This window comes from Rhinolophus ferrumequinum, chromosome 8 (assembly GCF_004115265.2).
Source record: "Rhinolophus ferrumequinum isolate MPI-CBG mRhiFer1 chromosome 8, mRhiFer1_v1.p, whole genome shotgun sequence".
NCBI lineage: Eukaryota > Metazoa > Chordata > Mammalia > Chiroptera > Rhinolophidae > Rhinolophus > Rhinolophus ferrumequinum.
In genome coordinates this window covers 6,292,129-6,309,373 of record NC_046291.1, presented here as the reverse complement: position 1 = coordinate 6,309,373, position 17,245 = coordinate 6,292,129, and the positions used below count along the sequence as shown (strand labels likewise).

At 51.0% G+C, this 17,245-nt stretch overlaps 1 protein-coding gene across 1 annotated transcript; it reads left to right on the top strand.

Moving 5' to 3' along the window:
• On the top strand, nucleotides 1–3,162 carry ALPI (alkaline phosphatase, intestinal). Its single transcript, XM_033111449.1, has 11 exons — nucleotides 1–253; nucleotides 334–450; nucleotides 556–671; nucleotides 844–1,018; nucleotides 1,096–1,268; nucleotides 1,479–1,613; nucleotides 1,709–1,781; nucleotides 1,908–2,042; nucleotides 2,134–2,325; nucleotides 2,543–2,659; nucleotides 2,776–3,162. Exons 1-11 carry the CDS (start codon nucleotides 148–150, stop codon nucleotides 3,105–3,107), a joined length of 1,671 nt encoding a protein of 556 aa, XP_032967340.1. The 5' UTR covers nucleotides 1–147; the 3' UTR covers nucleotides 3,108–3,162.
• Nucleotides 3,163–17,245: the final 14,083 nt, after the last annotated feature.

Here is a 17,245-nt window from a genome sequence, read left to right as displayed (position 1 = left end):
GGTGCACTGGGAGGGACATGTGCCTTTTACAGCCCGGGATAAAGTCCTCCAGTGATTTGAGCCCAGGCAGCATGTGCTGACTGCAGCTGCTACTCTGCTGGATCAGCCTTGCCCAAGTGCCAGCCTCTCCAGGGTCCCGGCCCCTCCATGGTCCCAGCCCTGCCATCTTCTCACCATCCCACAGGCATGCAGAGAGTCTGGCTGCTGCTGCTGCTGGGCCTGAGGCTACGGCTCTCCCTCAGCATCATCCCAGGTAATGAGACACCTCCCAGGTGCTCCTCATACACAGGGCGCTCCCCAAAGCTGACCTGGCCTCCCTCTCCCTTTGGCCAGTTGAGGAAGAGGACCCAGCCTTCTGGAACCGCCAGGCAGCCCAGACCCTGGACACCGCCAAGAAGCTGCAGCCCACCCAGACGGCCGCCAAAAACCTCATTCTCTTCTTGGGGGACGGTGAGTGTAAGGCCTGTGCAGCCCCCACAGCCCTGGCACCCAAGGCTGCCGGTGACCACAAGCCAGCCCCCAGGACTCCGGCCTGACACGGTTCTGCTCCTTCAGGTATGGGGGTGTCCACGGTGACAGCCGCTCGGATCCTAAAGGGGCAGAAGAATGGCAAGCTGGGACCAGAGACCCCCCTGGCCATGGACCAATTCCCATACTTGGCTCTGTCCAAAGTAAGGACTGGGTGGCTTCAGGGTGCTCCACACCCCAGGGTGGGGGTGGGGTCGGGCTAGGGAGTGTGGCAGAAGGGACGGCCCCAGGAGAGTTGGCCTGAGTTTGGGGCTCAGGGACTGGTCATGATCCGGGTGTGTGCCAGAGTGGAGCTGAGCGCGTCTCTGTCCCCAGACGTACAACGTGGACAGAAACGTGCCAGACAGTGCAGGCACGGCCACGGCCTACCTGTGCGGGGTCAAGGCCAACTACCAGACAATTGGTGTGAGTGCGGCAGCCCGCCTTAACCAGTGCAACACAACTCGTCGCAATGAGGTCACCTCCGTGATGAACCGGGCGAAGAAAGCAGGTGGGCTTGGGGCCAGCTTGCTGGGCAGGGGTAAGGCTGAGACCTCAGTGCTTCACCCTGACCTCTGCCACCCTCAGGGATGTCAGTGGGGGTGGTGACGACAATGAGGGTGCAGCATGCCTCGCCAGCCGGCACCTACGCACACACGGTGAACCGCAACTGGTACTCCGACGCCGACATGCCTGCCCAGGCTCTGAAGGAGGGCTGCCAGGACATCGCCGCACAGCTCGTCTCCAACATGGACATTGACGTGCGTCATGAAGGGCACGGGGAGCTGGGCAGAGGGTGGGCAACCCCAGCCTGAGCCCAGGGACTTGGGGCCTTGTGGCGGTGGGGGGTAGAAGGAACAGTCATCAAGGCCATTGCCACACACCTTGTGGGGACACCTGAGGGCTGTGTGAGCAGCGGGCAATGGGCTAGCCAGACCCCACGCCAACCTGCCCTAATCCTCTCGCTCCAGGTGATCCTTGGTGGAGGCCGCAAGTACATGTTTCCCAAGGGAACCCCAGACCCTGAGTACCCAGATGATGCCGCACAGAATGGAATCAGGATTGACAATCGGAACCTGGTGCAAGAGTGGCAAGCCAAGCACCAGGTGATGGGGGCTCCCCGGCGCAGGGGTAGAGCAGGGACAAGGGTGGGGCTGCTGGCCGTAGGACTGTGGCCTGAAGCTGGTTCCGTCTCTTTCAGAGTGGCCGGTATGTGTGGAACCGAACGCAGCTCATTCAGGCGTCAGAGGACCCCTCTGTAACACACCTCATGGGTAATGACCACCTCCCCCACCTTCCCGCCTTACCCTCCCGGGTCCTCAGATGGCCAAGCATTTGTGCACAGTGTGTGCGCTGACCCTACTCCAGCTCATCAGTCACTGCCAACCCCTTTCCCACAGGCCTCTTTGAGCCAAAAGACATGAAGTTTGAGGCATACCGAGACCCCACGCAGGACCCATCCCTGACGGAGATGACAGAGGCGGCCTTGCGCCTGCTGAGCAGGAACCCCCGTGGCTTCTACCTCTTCGTGGAGGGTGAGTGAGTGGCAGCCCCTCACTGAGCACAGGAAGGGAAGGGCTCAGGGCCGGTTCCCCATCACCCATCTCTCATGTGGTTTTCCGGCAGGCGGCCTCATCGACCAAGGTCATCATAGAAGCAGAGCTTACCTGGCTCTGACCGAGGCTGTCAGTTTCGACGATGCCATTGACAGGGCCAGCCAGCTCACAAACGAGAAGGACACGCTGACCCTTGTCACCGCTGACCACTCTCACGTCTTCACTTTCGGTGGCTACACACTACGTGGGAGCTCCATTTTCGGTAGGCCCAGGGAGAGTGGCAGGTGCTGTTCGCTAAATTACGTGGCAGAAATTGCTCTGAGCCCTGTGGCTCATCTTTCAAACGGGGTCATAACACCAATGGCCACATAGGATTATGGTGCAGATCAAGCCACTGAACAGGCAAGTGCCTGGCTTCGCCCACAGGGGGCGCTGCACAGCTGTGGTCAGTGCCATCACAGGTCTCCTTCTCCCTGCAGGCCTGGCTCCAGAGGTGGCCGGAGATGGCAAGGCCTACACCTCCCTCCTTTATGCCAATGGCCCAGGCTTCGCCATCAGCAATGGCTCGCGGCCCGATGTCAACGACAGTCAGAGCAGTGAGTGCACTGGGTCGGGTGGACCGACTGGGGGGGACCACAGTTCGGAACTCATGGGAGGGTGGAGGCCCCCCAAAGGCCCTAAATCCCCACTCTGAACCCTACCCTGTGGCCAGGTGACCCCGAGTACAGTCAGCAGACAGCCGTGCCCCTGTCGTCCGAGACCCACGGCGGAGAGGATGTGGCGGTGTTCGCGCGTGGCCCGCAGGCGCACCTGGTGCACGGCGTGCAGGAGCAGAGCTTCGTAGCGCACGTCATGGCCTTTGCCGCCTGCCTGGAGCCCTACACTTCTTGTGGCCTGGCGCCCCCCGGCGCCACCCCCGCATCCCCCACTGCTGGCCCCACTACCCGCCCCACCGACGCCGCGCACCCCGGGCCGGCCGCAGGCGCGTCCCTGACTCTGCTGGCCGGAGCCCTGCTGCTGCTGCTTGGGGCTAACGTGCCCTGAGGGCCCCCAGCCCCCGCCTCCACAGGGTCCCCACCCCTACTGAGCCCCACACCATCGCTGGGTCGCCTCTCCCTGTTGTTCAACCACAAGGCCGCCCAAAGCCTCCAGCCCCAGGGCCCACCAGGGGCCCCTACGTCCTGACCTTTAACTGTTGGCCATAAAAGACGAGTCTCAGCCCACTCAGCGCTGCCCCCAGCCCTCCCCGCGGGGCCAGACCGCGGGGCACCGTGCAGGCTGAGGCGGTGGCCTTCCTGGGACACCTACTGTCCTGCCCAAGCTCTGGACTCCGCCCCCAATCTCTGAGGCCAGAGAATCCGACAATTGGGCACCAGGGAAGGGCGGGCTTCCATCCCTGGAGCACATTCCTGGGCAAGGAGGCTGCTGAGGTCGGATGCCCAATGAGGCTTTAACACAAAGTGCCCCCCAGCCCCGGACCCTCTACCCTTACACAGAAGAATAGATGGCAACACAGAAAGCAGAGACCAGTAGCAAGTCAGTCGGCTACTGAGATGGTCACTCCCCAATGCGCATCCAGGTTGGGAGAGCCAAAGAGCTTTGGGAAACTGGGTGCAGGGCAGATAGTCCCAAAGCAGCCCTTGCTCCCCCTCACTTCCCCCCCCCCCCAGGCCATCTGGGCGCTGGGCACAGATTTGTGAACAACAGATTTCCACAGTCCAGTGACCTCTATTCTGGGACGGACATGGGGATAATCAAATAAATGGTTATACAATGTAATGCCAGTACTTAAATGTTCTAGAAAGAAAAATAATTATTAGTATGTGGGAGCACAGAGTGTGTCTGTGAGGGGAGGGGACGATAAGCCAGATCAGGAGGCCAGGGAGGGGCTCCCTGGGGAGCAGACAGTGGTGCCAAGACTGAAGGGAGGAGGGCTTGAGCAATGGAGAAGGAGCAGCATTGCAGGACCCTGAGGCAGCCGGCAAGTGCTGTTGGAGGCCAATGGCTGGATCAAAGGAGGTAAAACCTGAGGTTGGGCAGCCGGTGGGGGAGGAGCTGGAACTTTATCCACACCGTGGGCGTGATCAGAAGGCTTGAGCAGGGACATAACATGACTGGACTCTTGGGAAACATCACTCTGGCTACTTCGGGGAGCAGAGTCTATTCTGCTCTGTCTTCTGGGCGGAAGAGCGGCAGAGGGAGGAGCTGGGAAGCCCGAGGGGAAGTAGACACCAAACATGTCTGACCTCAGCCCGCACCCAGCATTCTGGAGCACCCACTCCAGTAAAGCTACACTTACTGACCATCTAACCCACCCCAAAGGGAACGTTTAAAAGGATTCCAGAAAGGTGAAATCGACGATATTTTTCAATACATTTCTACAGAATTACACATTTATTAGTACGTTTACAAGGGACTTTGCTCTCACTAGAAGTAGTAATATGATTAAACATGCTTCTTTATTTACTAAAAACTTGATTTAACGCTGTGTAACATCAACTCAAAGGCTCTCGGGCAGTTTTTTTCAGTTCTGGATTTTAGGGGCTGTCACACGGAGCTCACTGGAAGAATGGCATGGTGAGCTGGCCTTACCAAATCATCACACTCGTTTGAAACGCCGTCCACAAATTATGCAGGCGTTTCTTAAAATCCAGCTACTATTTCTGTCTCCCCTATTGTCACTTAGTTGGTCTTACTGACCGACGGGAAGGTGCCCCCATGTGTTTCATAAATGGGTTTAAAACCTAAGGAGACCCTACATTTCAAAACTACAGGTTCTAAAATCATTGTTCTAGAATTACTGGTGACGGCCACAGAACTTTAAACATTCCAAAAACCATTGAACGGTATGCTTTCAGAGGGTGCATTTTATGGTATATAAAGCCTGTCTAAATTTTATAACACTGATTCTGCCCCAAGATTTGTAAATGTGTAGGTACGAGGGTGTTTATTGGTCAAACACACTGTTGGCCACAAAGTCGTGTCCATGGAAACGTCTCTCACATGTTTGTTGAACATCTTTACCTTGAAGGGGCACACGCATGGAAAGTGTGTTTTAAGGTTTTTATTGGGTGCCTTAAACCAATAGCTCTTGTCACCTCAACAAATGTGAGCACGTTGGTCTGTAAGAGGAGGGGAAGTTAGGAAGAGAGGAAGGAAAACTCATGGCAGCCCTTTGCCATAAAGATGACTCCTGTGTGGCTGGAAAGTTTTCGTGGTCACACCAGGTCTTGTACTGTGAGCAGCGTACCTCACCGTCTGGGCTTTGCTCACCTGAATCTGCTTTGATGGAAAGCATCTGGGACCTCTAACATGAGCTGGCAAAAAAGGTGAGAATTCTTGCCAAGTCAGACTCCCAGATCTCTACCTGCAGAGCCCAGTGGTGGCAGAGTGGTGAGAATCCCTTTCTAAGTTAGGTTACGAGAAACCAGAAATGTGATGGCCTAAAAGCAATTCGAAGCTGTGGGGACAGAGCCAGGAGAGCAGTTTCCAGGCGCTCGGCCTCACGTGGGGAGGCGCTGGCTCGGGTAGCAGATGGCCAGCAGCTGTGACTAGTTGGCCAGCAGCTGTAACCATTTAGCCATAAGCCACTAATATAAATGCTGTGGTTACGTTTGTTGGTTGGTTGGCGGAGAAGCTGACAGATTGTTCATCGTGTGGAGGCTACTTCCTGTGTCTCCAACCCACTCACCAGCGAGAATGTAGCGGCATGACTCCCCCATCTATGGCTCCGTGGGTGTTCCTTTTTGGCCTCACCATATCCTGCGTTCTTATGTGGGGAGCAGGAGCTGAGTCCCTGCATGACAAAAGTCCACCTGTTTCTACCATCCTGAATTCCTAAGAACTGAAAGGGGGAAATAAATGGGTGAAGAAGTTTTTTTAAAAAAATGCAAACAACTATGAAAGCTCCCTTGCCCAAAATCTAGGCCATAGCTTCTATAAGATTAAACGTCTTCTCCACAAATATTAATAAGAAAAGACTTAGCCATCTGAGTGGATAGCTTCACTTTACTACCCGTCTCATGGCTAAAATTTTAAAACAAGTGCTAGGAGGTCTCTGTCTGTCTGTATGTTCATGTGTGTTGTGTGCTATTTTCTATCTCTGGATGGTAATGTTAATTTGTAAAAGAACTATTTAATTGGCTTAAACCAACAGGTGCTTATATACCATGTTTCCCCGTAAATAAGACCTAGCCAGACAATTAGCTCTAATGTGTCTTTTGGAGCAAAAATTAATATAAGACCCGGTCTTATTTTACTATAATATAAGACTGGGTCAATATAATATAATATAATATAATATAATATAATATAATATAATATAATATAATATAATATAATACAATACAATATGATATAATACAATATAATATGCAATACTGGGTCTAATATAATATAATACTGGGTCTTATATTAATTTTTGCTCCAAAAGACGCATTAGAGCTAATTGTTGTCTAGCTCTTATTTTCAGGGAAACACTTTTCGAAATATAATAGAAACTAACCCAAATTCTGTTCATGATCACATGACCTGGGAAAATATTTAATATTAAAATTGGTTTGAGTCTGGTTTGGTTAAATAGAAATGTCTTTAGAGTTATAAGCATTTAATATAATATTTTTATTCTACCTGAATTTATTGGTTAGCTAAGTTCATGTTATCAAAAATAATAATATATAAGGTGAAGGCTAACTGCTTTAACATCACATAAAACCTTTGCAAGTAGTCTAAATATGATCATTAAGACCTAATCAATTAAATAGATGTAAATAGAATAAAAGGTGTTTAGGTGAAACTTTTTAGCAATAAGTGTATAAGTTGTATGTATATATACAACATATTATGTTGTAAGTTTAATAATAGTTTCCCAAAATCTTTTGGTAACTTGAAACCTTAGAGTTTCGCTAAGTTGAATGATGGAAATTATTGAATATCTAGATCATTTCCAAATAAGATAAAATACTAAAGCATTAATTACTAAATAAGTCTAACTTTACCTACTTTTGGCTTCTTATTACAGAGAAACTAAAAGATAAATTTGGATTTGTTCATGAATATGGTTTGTGTTTTTTTGAGGAAGCAATTCAAATGTTTCTAAAAATTATGGTATATATTTGCCAGTAAAAGAACCTATGTTTATAGAGGTTATGAAATGTATTCATAAATTTGCCAATCTAAAGAATGCTAATTGCTTACTTTTTAGTTTTCATTAGAAACTAAAATTTTTAATGGTTAAAATTCTAACATATGTAATTTAAAATACTAGGAACAATAAGGGAAATAACTTTGAATGCAAGGAAATTTATTTTTGGTAAAAGAACTTACACAGTATTATTAGTACACAGAGACTCAGGGAAAAGCCTTGAGATTGAAAATCTACCTCCATAAACGGAGGGCAGGGAAAGTCCGAAGGGAAATCTACATAAAAGTCATGTCGTCAGTGGCTGCAAGACAAAATGGAACCTTATGTCACTTGGTAGGTGCCAAAGAATTATATAGGATAAAGGGGGGAGGGCAGTAGTCATGAATACTAGTATGTTAGTATTTCCAGGTACAGAAATTATTTCATATGCTTGCCCAGGTCAGGACAATGGCATGTTCTAGAGCCAGCATGTAGTTGGAGACAGGGGAGGGATGCTGACATGTCAGAATGGACATCACTTATGATCCGACAGTCTCCAAGGCAGGTTTGCAGTAAGCCGTATCCCCCTTCTGGTCCAGGTCCAGCAGAAGTCACATCATGGAATAGTCTCTCCTCCACATTCCACCCCTTGTGACCGCTTCTTGTAATCTCATGCACCCCCTCTTCTCCCAGTGCCCCGAGTGGTCAGTGAGAGGATTCAGTAGCATGCAGGTAGCTCGCTGAGTCGCCAGTTGACCACATGGAGACACAGTCCACAACAACAGTACAGACACAGACAAGAAAAGAGACAGATTAAGAGAAACAATCCAAGTATCAGTAACAGTTTTTCCACCATGCCCCCCAGAATCCGAACCAGCGTTTTAACTAGTCACCTAGGCTTGGGTTTGGGTTACTTTGGACATTTACTTGAGTTTTCATATGTGCTTACAAAGAAGAAATATTAGCAAATTTATCTGGTATAAAAACCTCACATTCGGTTTGGATGATGGCACAGGAGCCAGCCTCCCTGTAACTCGAGGCCTCAGGAAGAGCAGAAATCTAAGATTGGAAAGGCAGGGACTTAGTGGGGACTTGGATGGAGAGGACTTCTACTAGAATTAATCTTGTAGTCTGATCTTTAGCTGCAGAAGTGGCCACAACCTTGGAAATCTGACCAGCCTGTGGAAGCCGTACCTGTTGGCTGGGGGAGGTAGTGCTTTCTGGTGTCAGGAGGGGAACGGGAGGGGAACACGCCAGGACCCTGCCTTCTCCCCTGTCAGTGCTGCATGTCCCAGTCATGGACGGCATGTTTCTGCAGGGCTCGACCGCTTTAGAATAACAGACTCCAAACACAGACTGGGCAGTTCCTCCCAGCCAGGGGCACGAAGTAACTGACGCACCCTGGTGGACCGTCCCATTGTAGATTCCAGTGAATGGTCCCCTACACTCGGTCCCAAGCCTAGACTTGGATATGACCACACAGCTTTGAGGAATTAAGACTGACTTATGGAAGCCAATTAAAACCCTTGGAAATATTGGCCTGGCACCTTGCTTACAGGGCTTCCAGAAGCCTTACCAGGTGAATAAAGGTCATTTCTTGGCAGGTGCAGGAATCTCAAGACATTTTGGGGACGTCAAGAAGAGAGGAACTCACCTAAATCTACATGTATAGCAGGTGACGTCTGATGGCAACTCCTTGCTTTGGCCTTTCTGGCATCACGAGGCCTTTTAAAGTTTAATCTGGAGATTCCTTATGGAAAATTCTAGCAAAACATATTTAAAAGAAGTTATGTGATCAAGGGCTTGTTTTATTTATACAGTGGTACCTCGTTTTTTGAACATAATCCATTCCAGAAGACCATTCGAGTTCTGAAACATTTGAAAACCGAGGCACAGTTTCCCCATAGAAAGTAATGCAAAATGGGTGAATCCATTCCCGACCTTTAAAATCAACCCCTAAAACTGCAAATGTAGCATGAATTTTACTATCTAATGATACCATAGACCCATAAAATTTACAGTGTTCATAAACCTAAATATTCCTCAACAGAGATATTTGAAAACCGAGGTACCACTGTACAAATAATAGGCGAAGTTTTTTGAAACTAGACTTTTTTGAAACAAAATAGTCTTAATTTGGCTATCTTTGGTAAAATACAAAAGGGGTCTTTTTTATTCCCTCTCTTCTTCCCCCTCCCCTCAGTAGCCGGAGACAGCCACACCAACCGCCACACCAACCGAGCACAGCAGCTCAGCTCCAGGGCGAGCCGTAGTTCACAATCTTAGCTGTAGAGGGTGCAGCTCACTGGCCCATGTGGGATGGGAATGGAACCGGCGACCTCAGCATTAGGACTAGCTCGGCGCTCCGGCCACCTGAGCCATCTGGCCAGCCCCAAAATGGGGGTACTTTTAAAGAGAAAAATTATGTTTCAGTAATACACCTTTGTGGATATTAGACTCTAGTGCTTTTCATTGTCTTTTGAGATTTTGTTTCTACCTGTAAACTAGGTTGGATCCTGAATTCTTCTAGTTTTCTCCAATGTCTGGCTGTGACTCATTGAGAACTAAAACTGCCATTTACCAATCTGTGCAAGCTACAGTAAGACAACTTGATATAAACTTCAGAGAAATTACCATAGCAGCTCATATACGGACAATCGTCATGCCTGTCGCAGAAGGATCACCAGACACTCAAACTGCAGCGCAGGAGGATCTATCAGACCATCACTACCGCGTCCACTCCACCTGAGGATGCTTTGAGCCAGACATCTAGAAGCCCTCTCGACTACCTGCCTTCAGAACTCTGAAACCGGGATTATAGCCTGCTCCAATCATTAACCTTTGGTTTTCTTTCGTTTCCATAGTGATGCTTCTCATTAAATACCTGATTGCTTGTACCATAGGCCTAACTTTGGGGGCCCACCGGCATCCCCATCTCCTGAAATGAGGCACGACTGTTTAACTGAACTGACCTAGTCTCAAGTCTGGGGCTGGTGTAATGAGATATGGAAAAACCTATCAACCCAACCTCTGGACTGTGAAACTTCTCAGGAAGTTTCAAAGGCAGGACTTGAAGGAGTTCAGAACAGATCTCCCCAAGCTGTGCCAATTTGGCACGTGGATTGTTTTGAGCTGAAGGCAGTGTGACCCTGCAGTCTCATGAGAAACTTATACCTCCCTTAAAGAATTTTAATTAGGGGCCTTGCCTGTCCTAACGGTTATCACCAGATATGTTTATGAGCTATCTATAGAGCAGGGCAAATTTCTAATTACTGAATATCTGCTCTTCTTACTGTCCTGTGATGACCTTCCTCCCCTCTGAAGCCCCAGGCATCCTACCACACCTTAGCTCAGAAGGTCATGTTGACCTGTTTTTCCCTTTCTGTCTCTGACCCTCTCATGTCTGTGGAGGTCTCTGGCTCTTGTATGTGGGGTTCCCTTATGTATGTATGTAATTAAATGTGGTCATCTTTCTCTTGTTAATCTGATTATTAGACCAGCTGGAAGACCCTAGAAGGGTAGAGGGAAGTTCCTCCTGCCCCATTTTACCAAGTATCATAAGGCTTCTACACTACATCTTGATTTTATAAAGTTAATGCCACTTACATTTTCTGTGCCCCCAAGGCTTCTAGTTCTTTCCTGCAATGGTTTGACTGTGGACAGGCCAAACAGGTGAGTTTTGCAGGTACTGCTGCCTCTGCACCTTTTGCTCATCCAGAATCTTCTAAAATAAATATCCTTTCTGAGTAGCTGTTCCATCAGAGGGTACACTTACACAGTTTTCCCCATATGGCATTGTTTTTATTAAACAAGACGTTTACTGTTGGGAATATATCTTCTCTGCTATATCTTTCCTTTAGTGGCTCATGAAAAAAATAGGGGGCTTTGTGTATTTCATTATTGGAACAGAATCCAGCAAATACCTTAAGCTGAGATGTGTTAGAAACCTCTGTACTTCCAGCCAACTGTATAGCAAACCTCCCACACTGGGTAATTTTCTCCTAATCTACAGCAGTGTTTTCTCTACATCTTCCAACAGTATTTGCTGACAAAGAAATGCCTTTTGGTTTGTCGACAGATCATTTTCTGTTCATTGTTTCTGCCATTTTTACTGCAGCAGAAAGAATAAGTGTTTGCCTGATGGTAGGTGTTTTTTGTCTTCTGTTATTATGCAAGAGACTTTAAAAGAGCCTTCCAAATATTTATCATTGCTTAGGGAAATGTCAGAAAGTACTGGTTGAACAGCACATAACTTGAAATATCACTGGGGAAAATTGCAGGGGTTTGTCTTCATGTTCTGAAAGCTTACTTTTAAAATGCCTTGCTAACCATAAGGATTCCATGCTGTCATTGACTGATATCTCAAAGAACAAGGAACCCAGGGCAAGCTTCACCAGTGATGACAGGCGTGGGGTACTTCAAACCGTTTAGTTTTGTTTCCTTATTTTTATATATACTGGGGCTGCCAAAACAATGTATACACATGTCTTGTATTCATCTTCTGTTATCCGTATATATCAAGTATTAGAATTTTTTTTATTTTATTGGGGAACACTGTGTTTTTCCAGGGCCCATCAGCTCCAAGTCAAATCATTGTTTTTTCAATCTAGTTGTGGAGGGCGCAGCTCAGCTCCAAGTCCAGTCGCCGAATCGGCAACCTTGTTGTTGAGAGCTCACACTCTAACCAACTGAGCCATCCGGCCGACCGTCTGGCAGCTCAGCAGCAGCTTGTTGTCTTCAATCTAGTTGTAGAGGGCGCAGCTCACTGGCCCATGTGGGAATCGAACCAGCAACCCTATTGTTCAGAACTCGCGCTCTAACCAACTGAGCCATCTGGCCGCCCCCGAGTGTTACAATTTTAATACAATTTTTTCGTTTCTTAAAATGCGCGTACATTTTTTTTTTGGCACCCCCGGTATATTTGAGGCTAACTTCTCATCAGAGCTGTATCATGGGTGGTAGGTAACAAGCATGCAGGAGGGAGACTATATCTCAGCTGCCACTTCTGTGCTTGTTCACCTGGTGTGGATTCTTGGTATTACTTGTAGTTTCTTAACAGGAATATTTTGTAAGCCACCTGGTCGTTTTGGAGGATTAATTTGTTTAAAACTAGATTGTAGAATCCGTAAATCCACATGGCCATACACACTAAAGTCTAACACATCACAATCCACTGAAAGTGAGCAAATGGGGAAGGGGGTGCGGTGCCAACCCCTTGCTGGTGGCACCCACATTCTCTTCCTCCAAGACACCTGAGAGCCCTGTGGGGTGCGTGCCCGGCGGTAAGGTGAACGTGCCAGCATGGAGCTACATTTTATTTTTTATTTTTTATTTTTTTAAAGACCCCATTGGGGAAAGGGAAGAGGACCTCACCGGGGAGCAGTGTGCACTTCCAGGCCCCCCCTCCAAGTCAGGTTGCCGTCCCCTCAATCCCAGCCGCGGAGGGTGCCATTCCGCCCCAAGTTGTCCTCCCAGTCTTAGCCGTGTAGGGCGCAGCTCAGCTCCAGGTCCAGCTGCCGTCTTCTAGTTGCAGGGGGCACAGCCCACCATCCCCCGCGGGAGTTGAACTGAAACCTTGTGCTTGAGAGGACTCACCCCAACCAACTGAGCCATCCGGGAGCCCAGCTGGCAGCTCAGCTCAAGGTGCCGTGCTCAACCCCAGCTGCAGGGGGCGCTGCCCACCATCCATCCCTTGCGGGACTCCAGGAATTGAACTGGCAACCCTGTGGTGGAGAGCCCACCGGCCCATGTGGGAATCGAACCGGCAGCCCCCGGAGCCAGGAGCATGGAGCTCCAACCACCCGAGCCACCGGGCCGGCCCCATGGAGCTACATTTTAAACACGTAGCTCCCCGGGGCACTGATTCCCATCTTAGCATGGCCCCTGCCCAGGGCTGTGTCAAGGCTGCAAACGAGGAGAAGCGTGGGAGAGCGCAGGACACACCAGGCGCTCAGGAAGGCCTGCTGTCCCTTTCACCAAACCCCCTGAGATCCAGATGAGAGACCAGAGGTGCTTGGGCCCTGACCAGACTCTCAAGCCAAACGACTCCCTGCAAAGCTCAGACTGGGCTCTGGAGGGCGCCACAGCCAGTCCCAGTTAGATCCAGAGACCCTGCTCATGGAAGCCCTTTGAGCCGTCACCCCTGCACCCAGCCCAGCATGGCTCTGGTGGCTGATACCAGATGCATCCTGGTAGGCAAACACAGGCCTCTAGGGACAAGGGGAATGTCAGATGTGCCCGCGTCCTGATTGTGGGGCTGACGTTACTATCTGACTCCATTATCTCCCCTGGTTCCAGAAACAGGTGTCCTGCCCTGGTCAGCATCTGTGTGACAGGCTGTCACCCCTTCAAGAATGCCTCTCCGAATCCCTGCCTCCCTGTGTGAAGCTGGGCAGTATTTTCAGTTGCACCCTGATCTCAGGCGGCCCCAGGGCCTGCTTACCCCAGCGGAGCAGAGCTTCAGCGTTTGCTACCTGTGTACACTCCTCCAGGCTGTAGGCCCGACAAAAGCAGCTGGAGTTCCTCTTGATATCACCTTGCCACTGGGGGATGCCAAGTCTGCAGCGACGCCCTGGGCACGGGGCCCAGGAGCCAGTCATGTGTTTCCTGAGCTGCCCCTCCTGGAGGAAACAGCTGCCCCCGCTCCAAAGTGTGAGGCCACGGTTTGCCCTCAGTGGGCAGCGTCCAGGCCACGACAGCCTGTTCTGTCCCTTTCTTTGCTCACTACATTTGCAAGTTCCTGGTTTTCAGCTACTACAGCACCCCCTCCTCTCCGCTCCGGGCCTGGGCTCCTTGGTGAGAAGGAAATAGCTGCTTTCTGATCCCTCCACACAGATCCCTGCCAGCGCCCTGTAACAGTTTGATCCCGTAGAAAGGTGGGAGAGTTTTATTGTTATTTATGCAAAGTATAGACACGTAGAGATATGGCTTCATAGCACCATGTGACAGCGGCTTGGGGATGTGAGCTGCCTGCCAGCCCAATGAATCAGCCTGAGCTGCTGCCAGCGGCTCCTGGGTCCCGGGTGGCAGCTGAGGTTGGGGTCAGGTGCCGCCTCGTTGCCTCGGACCAGATGAGCTCATGTTGGACACCAGCCTGGCTCACAGGAGTCGCTCAAAGGGACCGGGCCCCCAGGGATAAAGGATGTGCCACGCAGCCCTCTGGGCACCTCCCACATTTGCCGGGTGGCAGGGAGGGCGGGGAAGAGGCGGCATCCAGGGGTTGGATGGGGATGAAGTGTTCCTCCACACCTGCAGAAGGGTGAGGGAGCTGGTGACGCGGGGCAGGGTGAGGCACACCTCGAGAGCAGCTGGGGGACCACGGCCCGGGGACATACGGGATGGCTCCTCAAGGAGGGCTGCAAACAAATGAAGGCCCGTAACCCCCAACCTGGGCAGATGAGGCCCTAACATGAGCCACACCCATGTCACGTGAACTGCAGCTGGGACAAAGGCAGATGCTGGACCCGGAGGGGGACACGTCTACAGGGACAGGAGTCTGTGGTCCACCTCAGGCCACAGGAAGAGGGGTCACAGGGCAGGGACCCCGCCAGCACAGCAGGGGTCCAGCTCATTATAAGGACTGTAGGATAGGCCCAGCCAAGGTATAACTCATTTTCCCCAAAGGAAGGGGGCCTGGGACATAGGGTCCCCACCCCTGGCAGTTTTCCAGGTGTGGGGACAGAGCCAAGAGTGCAGTTTCCAGGCTCTCAGCCTCACATGGAAAGGTGCTGGCTCGGGTAGTAAATGGCCATCAACTTGATTGGATGGCCATCAGCTGTAGCTAGTTGGCCGTCAGCTGTAACCAGTGAGCCATTGGCCACTAATATAACTGCCGTGGCTACACTAGCAGCAAATGGGGGCTAGCAAGAAGATGGTGGCTGAGCTAGCAGATGGCGGAGTGTGGATCGCGGATTGCAGAGAGGCAGATTGCAGCTAGCAAGTGGAGTTGGTTGGCAGAGAAATGGACGGCAGGTTGCAGATAGTGTGGCTCCTGCTTCCTGTGTCTCCAACCCAGCTGCCAGCGAGCCTATAGTGATCTGACTCTCCTATCTATGGTTCCATGGGTGTTCCTTTTTGGCCTCACCATATCCTGTGTTCTTGGGCAGGGAGCAGGACCAGAGACCCTGCCTGCCACCCTGCATGGCACCAGGCCAGGCCGGTGACCCAGTGACAGAGTTACAGAGGACTGCTGCACCTTAGACGTGGGTGCAGTACACGACTGCCAAGGTTCTGCTCGGAGACGTGCCATCAAATTCGTGGACTCCAGGGGCGAAACATGAGGTGAGAGAGCAAGGGCTTCCTTTGCGGGGATGGACTGAGTTTCGTATTGTTCTCAAACTTGCAGTCAGTGCATGAAGGAATTATAAATGGCGGCTCATGCGCAGTGGCCTACATTTTTCTCAATAAAATGCTCCCAAGGACCGCCAAGCATGGCCAACTGCAATAAGCAAGCCCTGGAAAGGCTCCCTGGTTCCAAAGCATAAAAGGTCTGGGGTGCTGATGGAAGGGGAGCAGAAAGGGGTAACAAAAATGGATTGTAGTCCCTTCTGCTTTGTGAGGGGTGGGAGGTAGCGAAATTCGCATCTGTAATGATCAGCTCCTCCTCTGCAGCCTGGCTCCTACAGAGGCTGTGGGGACAGGGGAGGGACGCTGGATCCTCAAGTCCTGCCAGCTGCCCTCTCCTGCTGCAGGGTGGCCCAAGGGGACAGCCTGGTGGGGGCCAGGCAGTGCTCAGGCTCTGGACAAGGCTGGGCCCAGCAGGGGGAAGAGGAAATTACTTTTTTTTAATAAGCCAAGAGAAACTGGGCTTCTCAAGCCAGTTTGGGGGAGGGAGGAGGAGCCCAGAAAGGAGGCAGTGAAAGGGACCTGCTAGCAGCTGGATGGGCCATCCCGCCTCCAGCACCCAAAATCTCCAGCAAAGTCGGTGACTCCCCCCAATCTTCTGTGGCTGGTCCCTGGGGAAGGAAGTAATGAGGTGCGCTGGCCAGTATGGGGAAATGGGGGTGGGAAAGTCAGCCCACCCAAGGGGCATGAGGAGAAAGCCAAGTCCCCTGAGAATCCACCCCCAGAGGTATTTGCATATAGTGGACCCTGGGCTTCCCAACATATTTGGAATAGAGGCTCAAGCCATTTAAAAATATTGCATCGATGGTACCTCACAAGCTGGGGTACTTGGGAACCCCAGGGGACTGGACATCTGGTCAGCATAGAAGCAACCAAAAGAGTGGCAGAAACTTGAGTCTGGGCTCCACCAAACTGGTTAAAAAGTCCTGGGGCTCAGGTATGCTCAGTGGAACCCTGAGACCATTCCTGGGTGCCCCAGAAATCCCAGGCCACCAACACACACGTCACATCTGAGACCCTGAGCAGGGAAGCTTGGCAGAAGCCCACCTTTCCGGTTTGCTTCAAATCCTTCCCAAATCTAGACAGAGCTCGTACCCACAGAGCACCCCAGTTGAGGGCGACCCCAGGATCCCTGGCCCAGAAGTCTCAGAGTTGGGCAGGGGTGGGGGCTCACTTTGACCTACCACAGGCGACTGCACCTCTCACATGCACCCCCAGGTCTGCTGAGACAGTGAATCCTTTGCTAAGGTCACCCAGCAGTAACCCCTGGGCTCAAGGCTATAGATGGCTGAACCAGGGCCCAGGGCGGACGTGGGGACACTTGAAGCCCCCCCACTTGCACACGGGCACACAGGTGGATGCCTGGAAGCTCAAGTGCAGTTGTAAACCATCCCGAGCCCCCTTTATTTCCCTGCTATTAAATGCTTAGCTTTCGGTCTGCTGTGTGGGCGAGCCTGCCCTCGGGGAGGTGCATGGAGCCAGCCTGCAACAACCCGCCCAGGCAGCTTCTCGACTCAGTCACCACGGGAAGGGCCTTCACTGCTGTGCTCATGCTCCTCACTTAGCACAAGGAGAACAGGCCCAGTGGGCAGCTGTGCTGTTCGTTCAGAATCAGTCAGCTAATCCTCAGTGCTGTTGCTAGTACAGGGCCTGGCAGACAATGCAATGGCCGGTGTCTAGGCTCTGGGCACGTTTCCTAACATGACTCCTAACACGA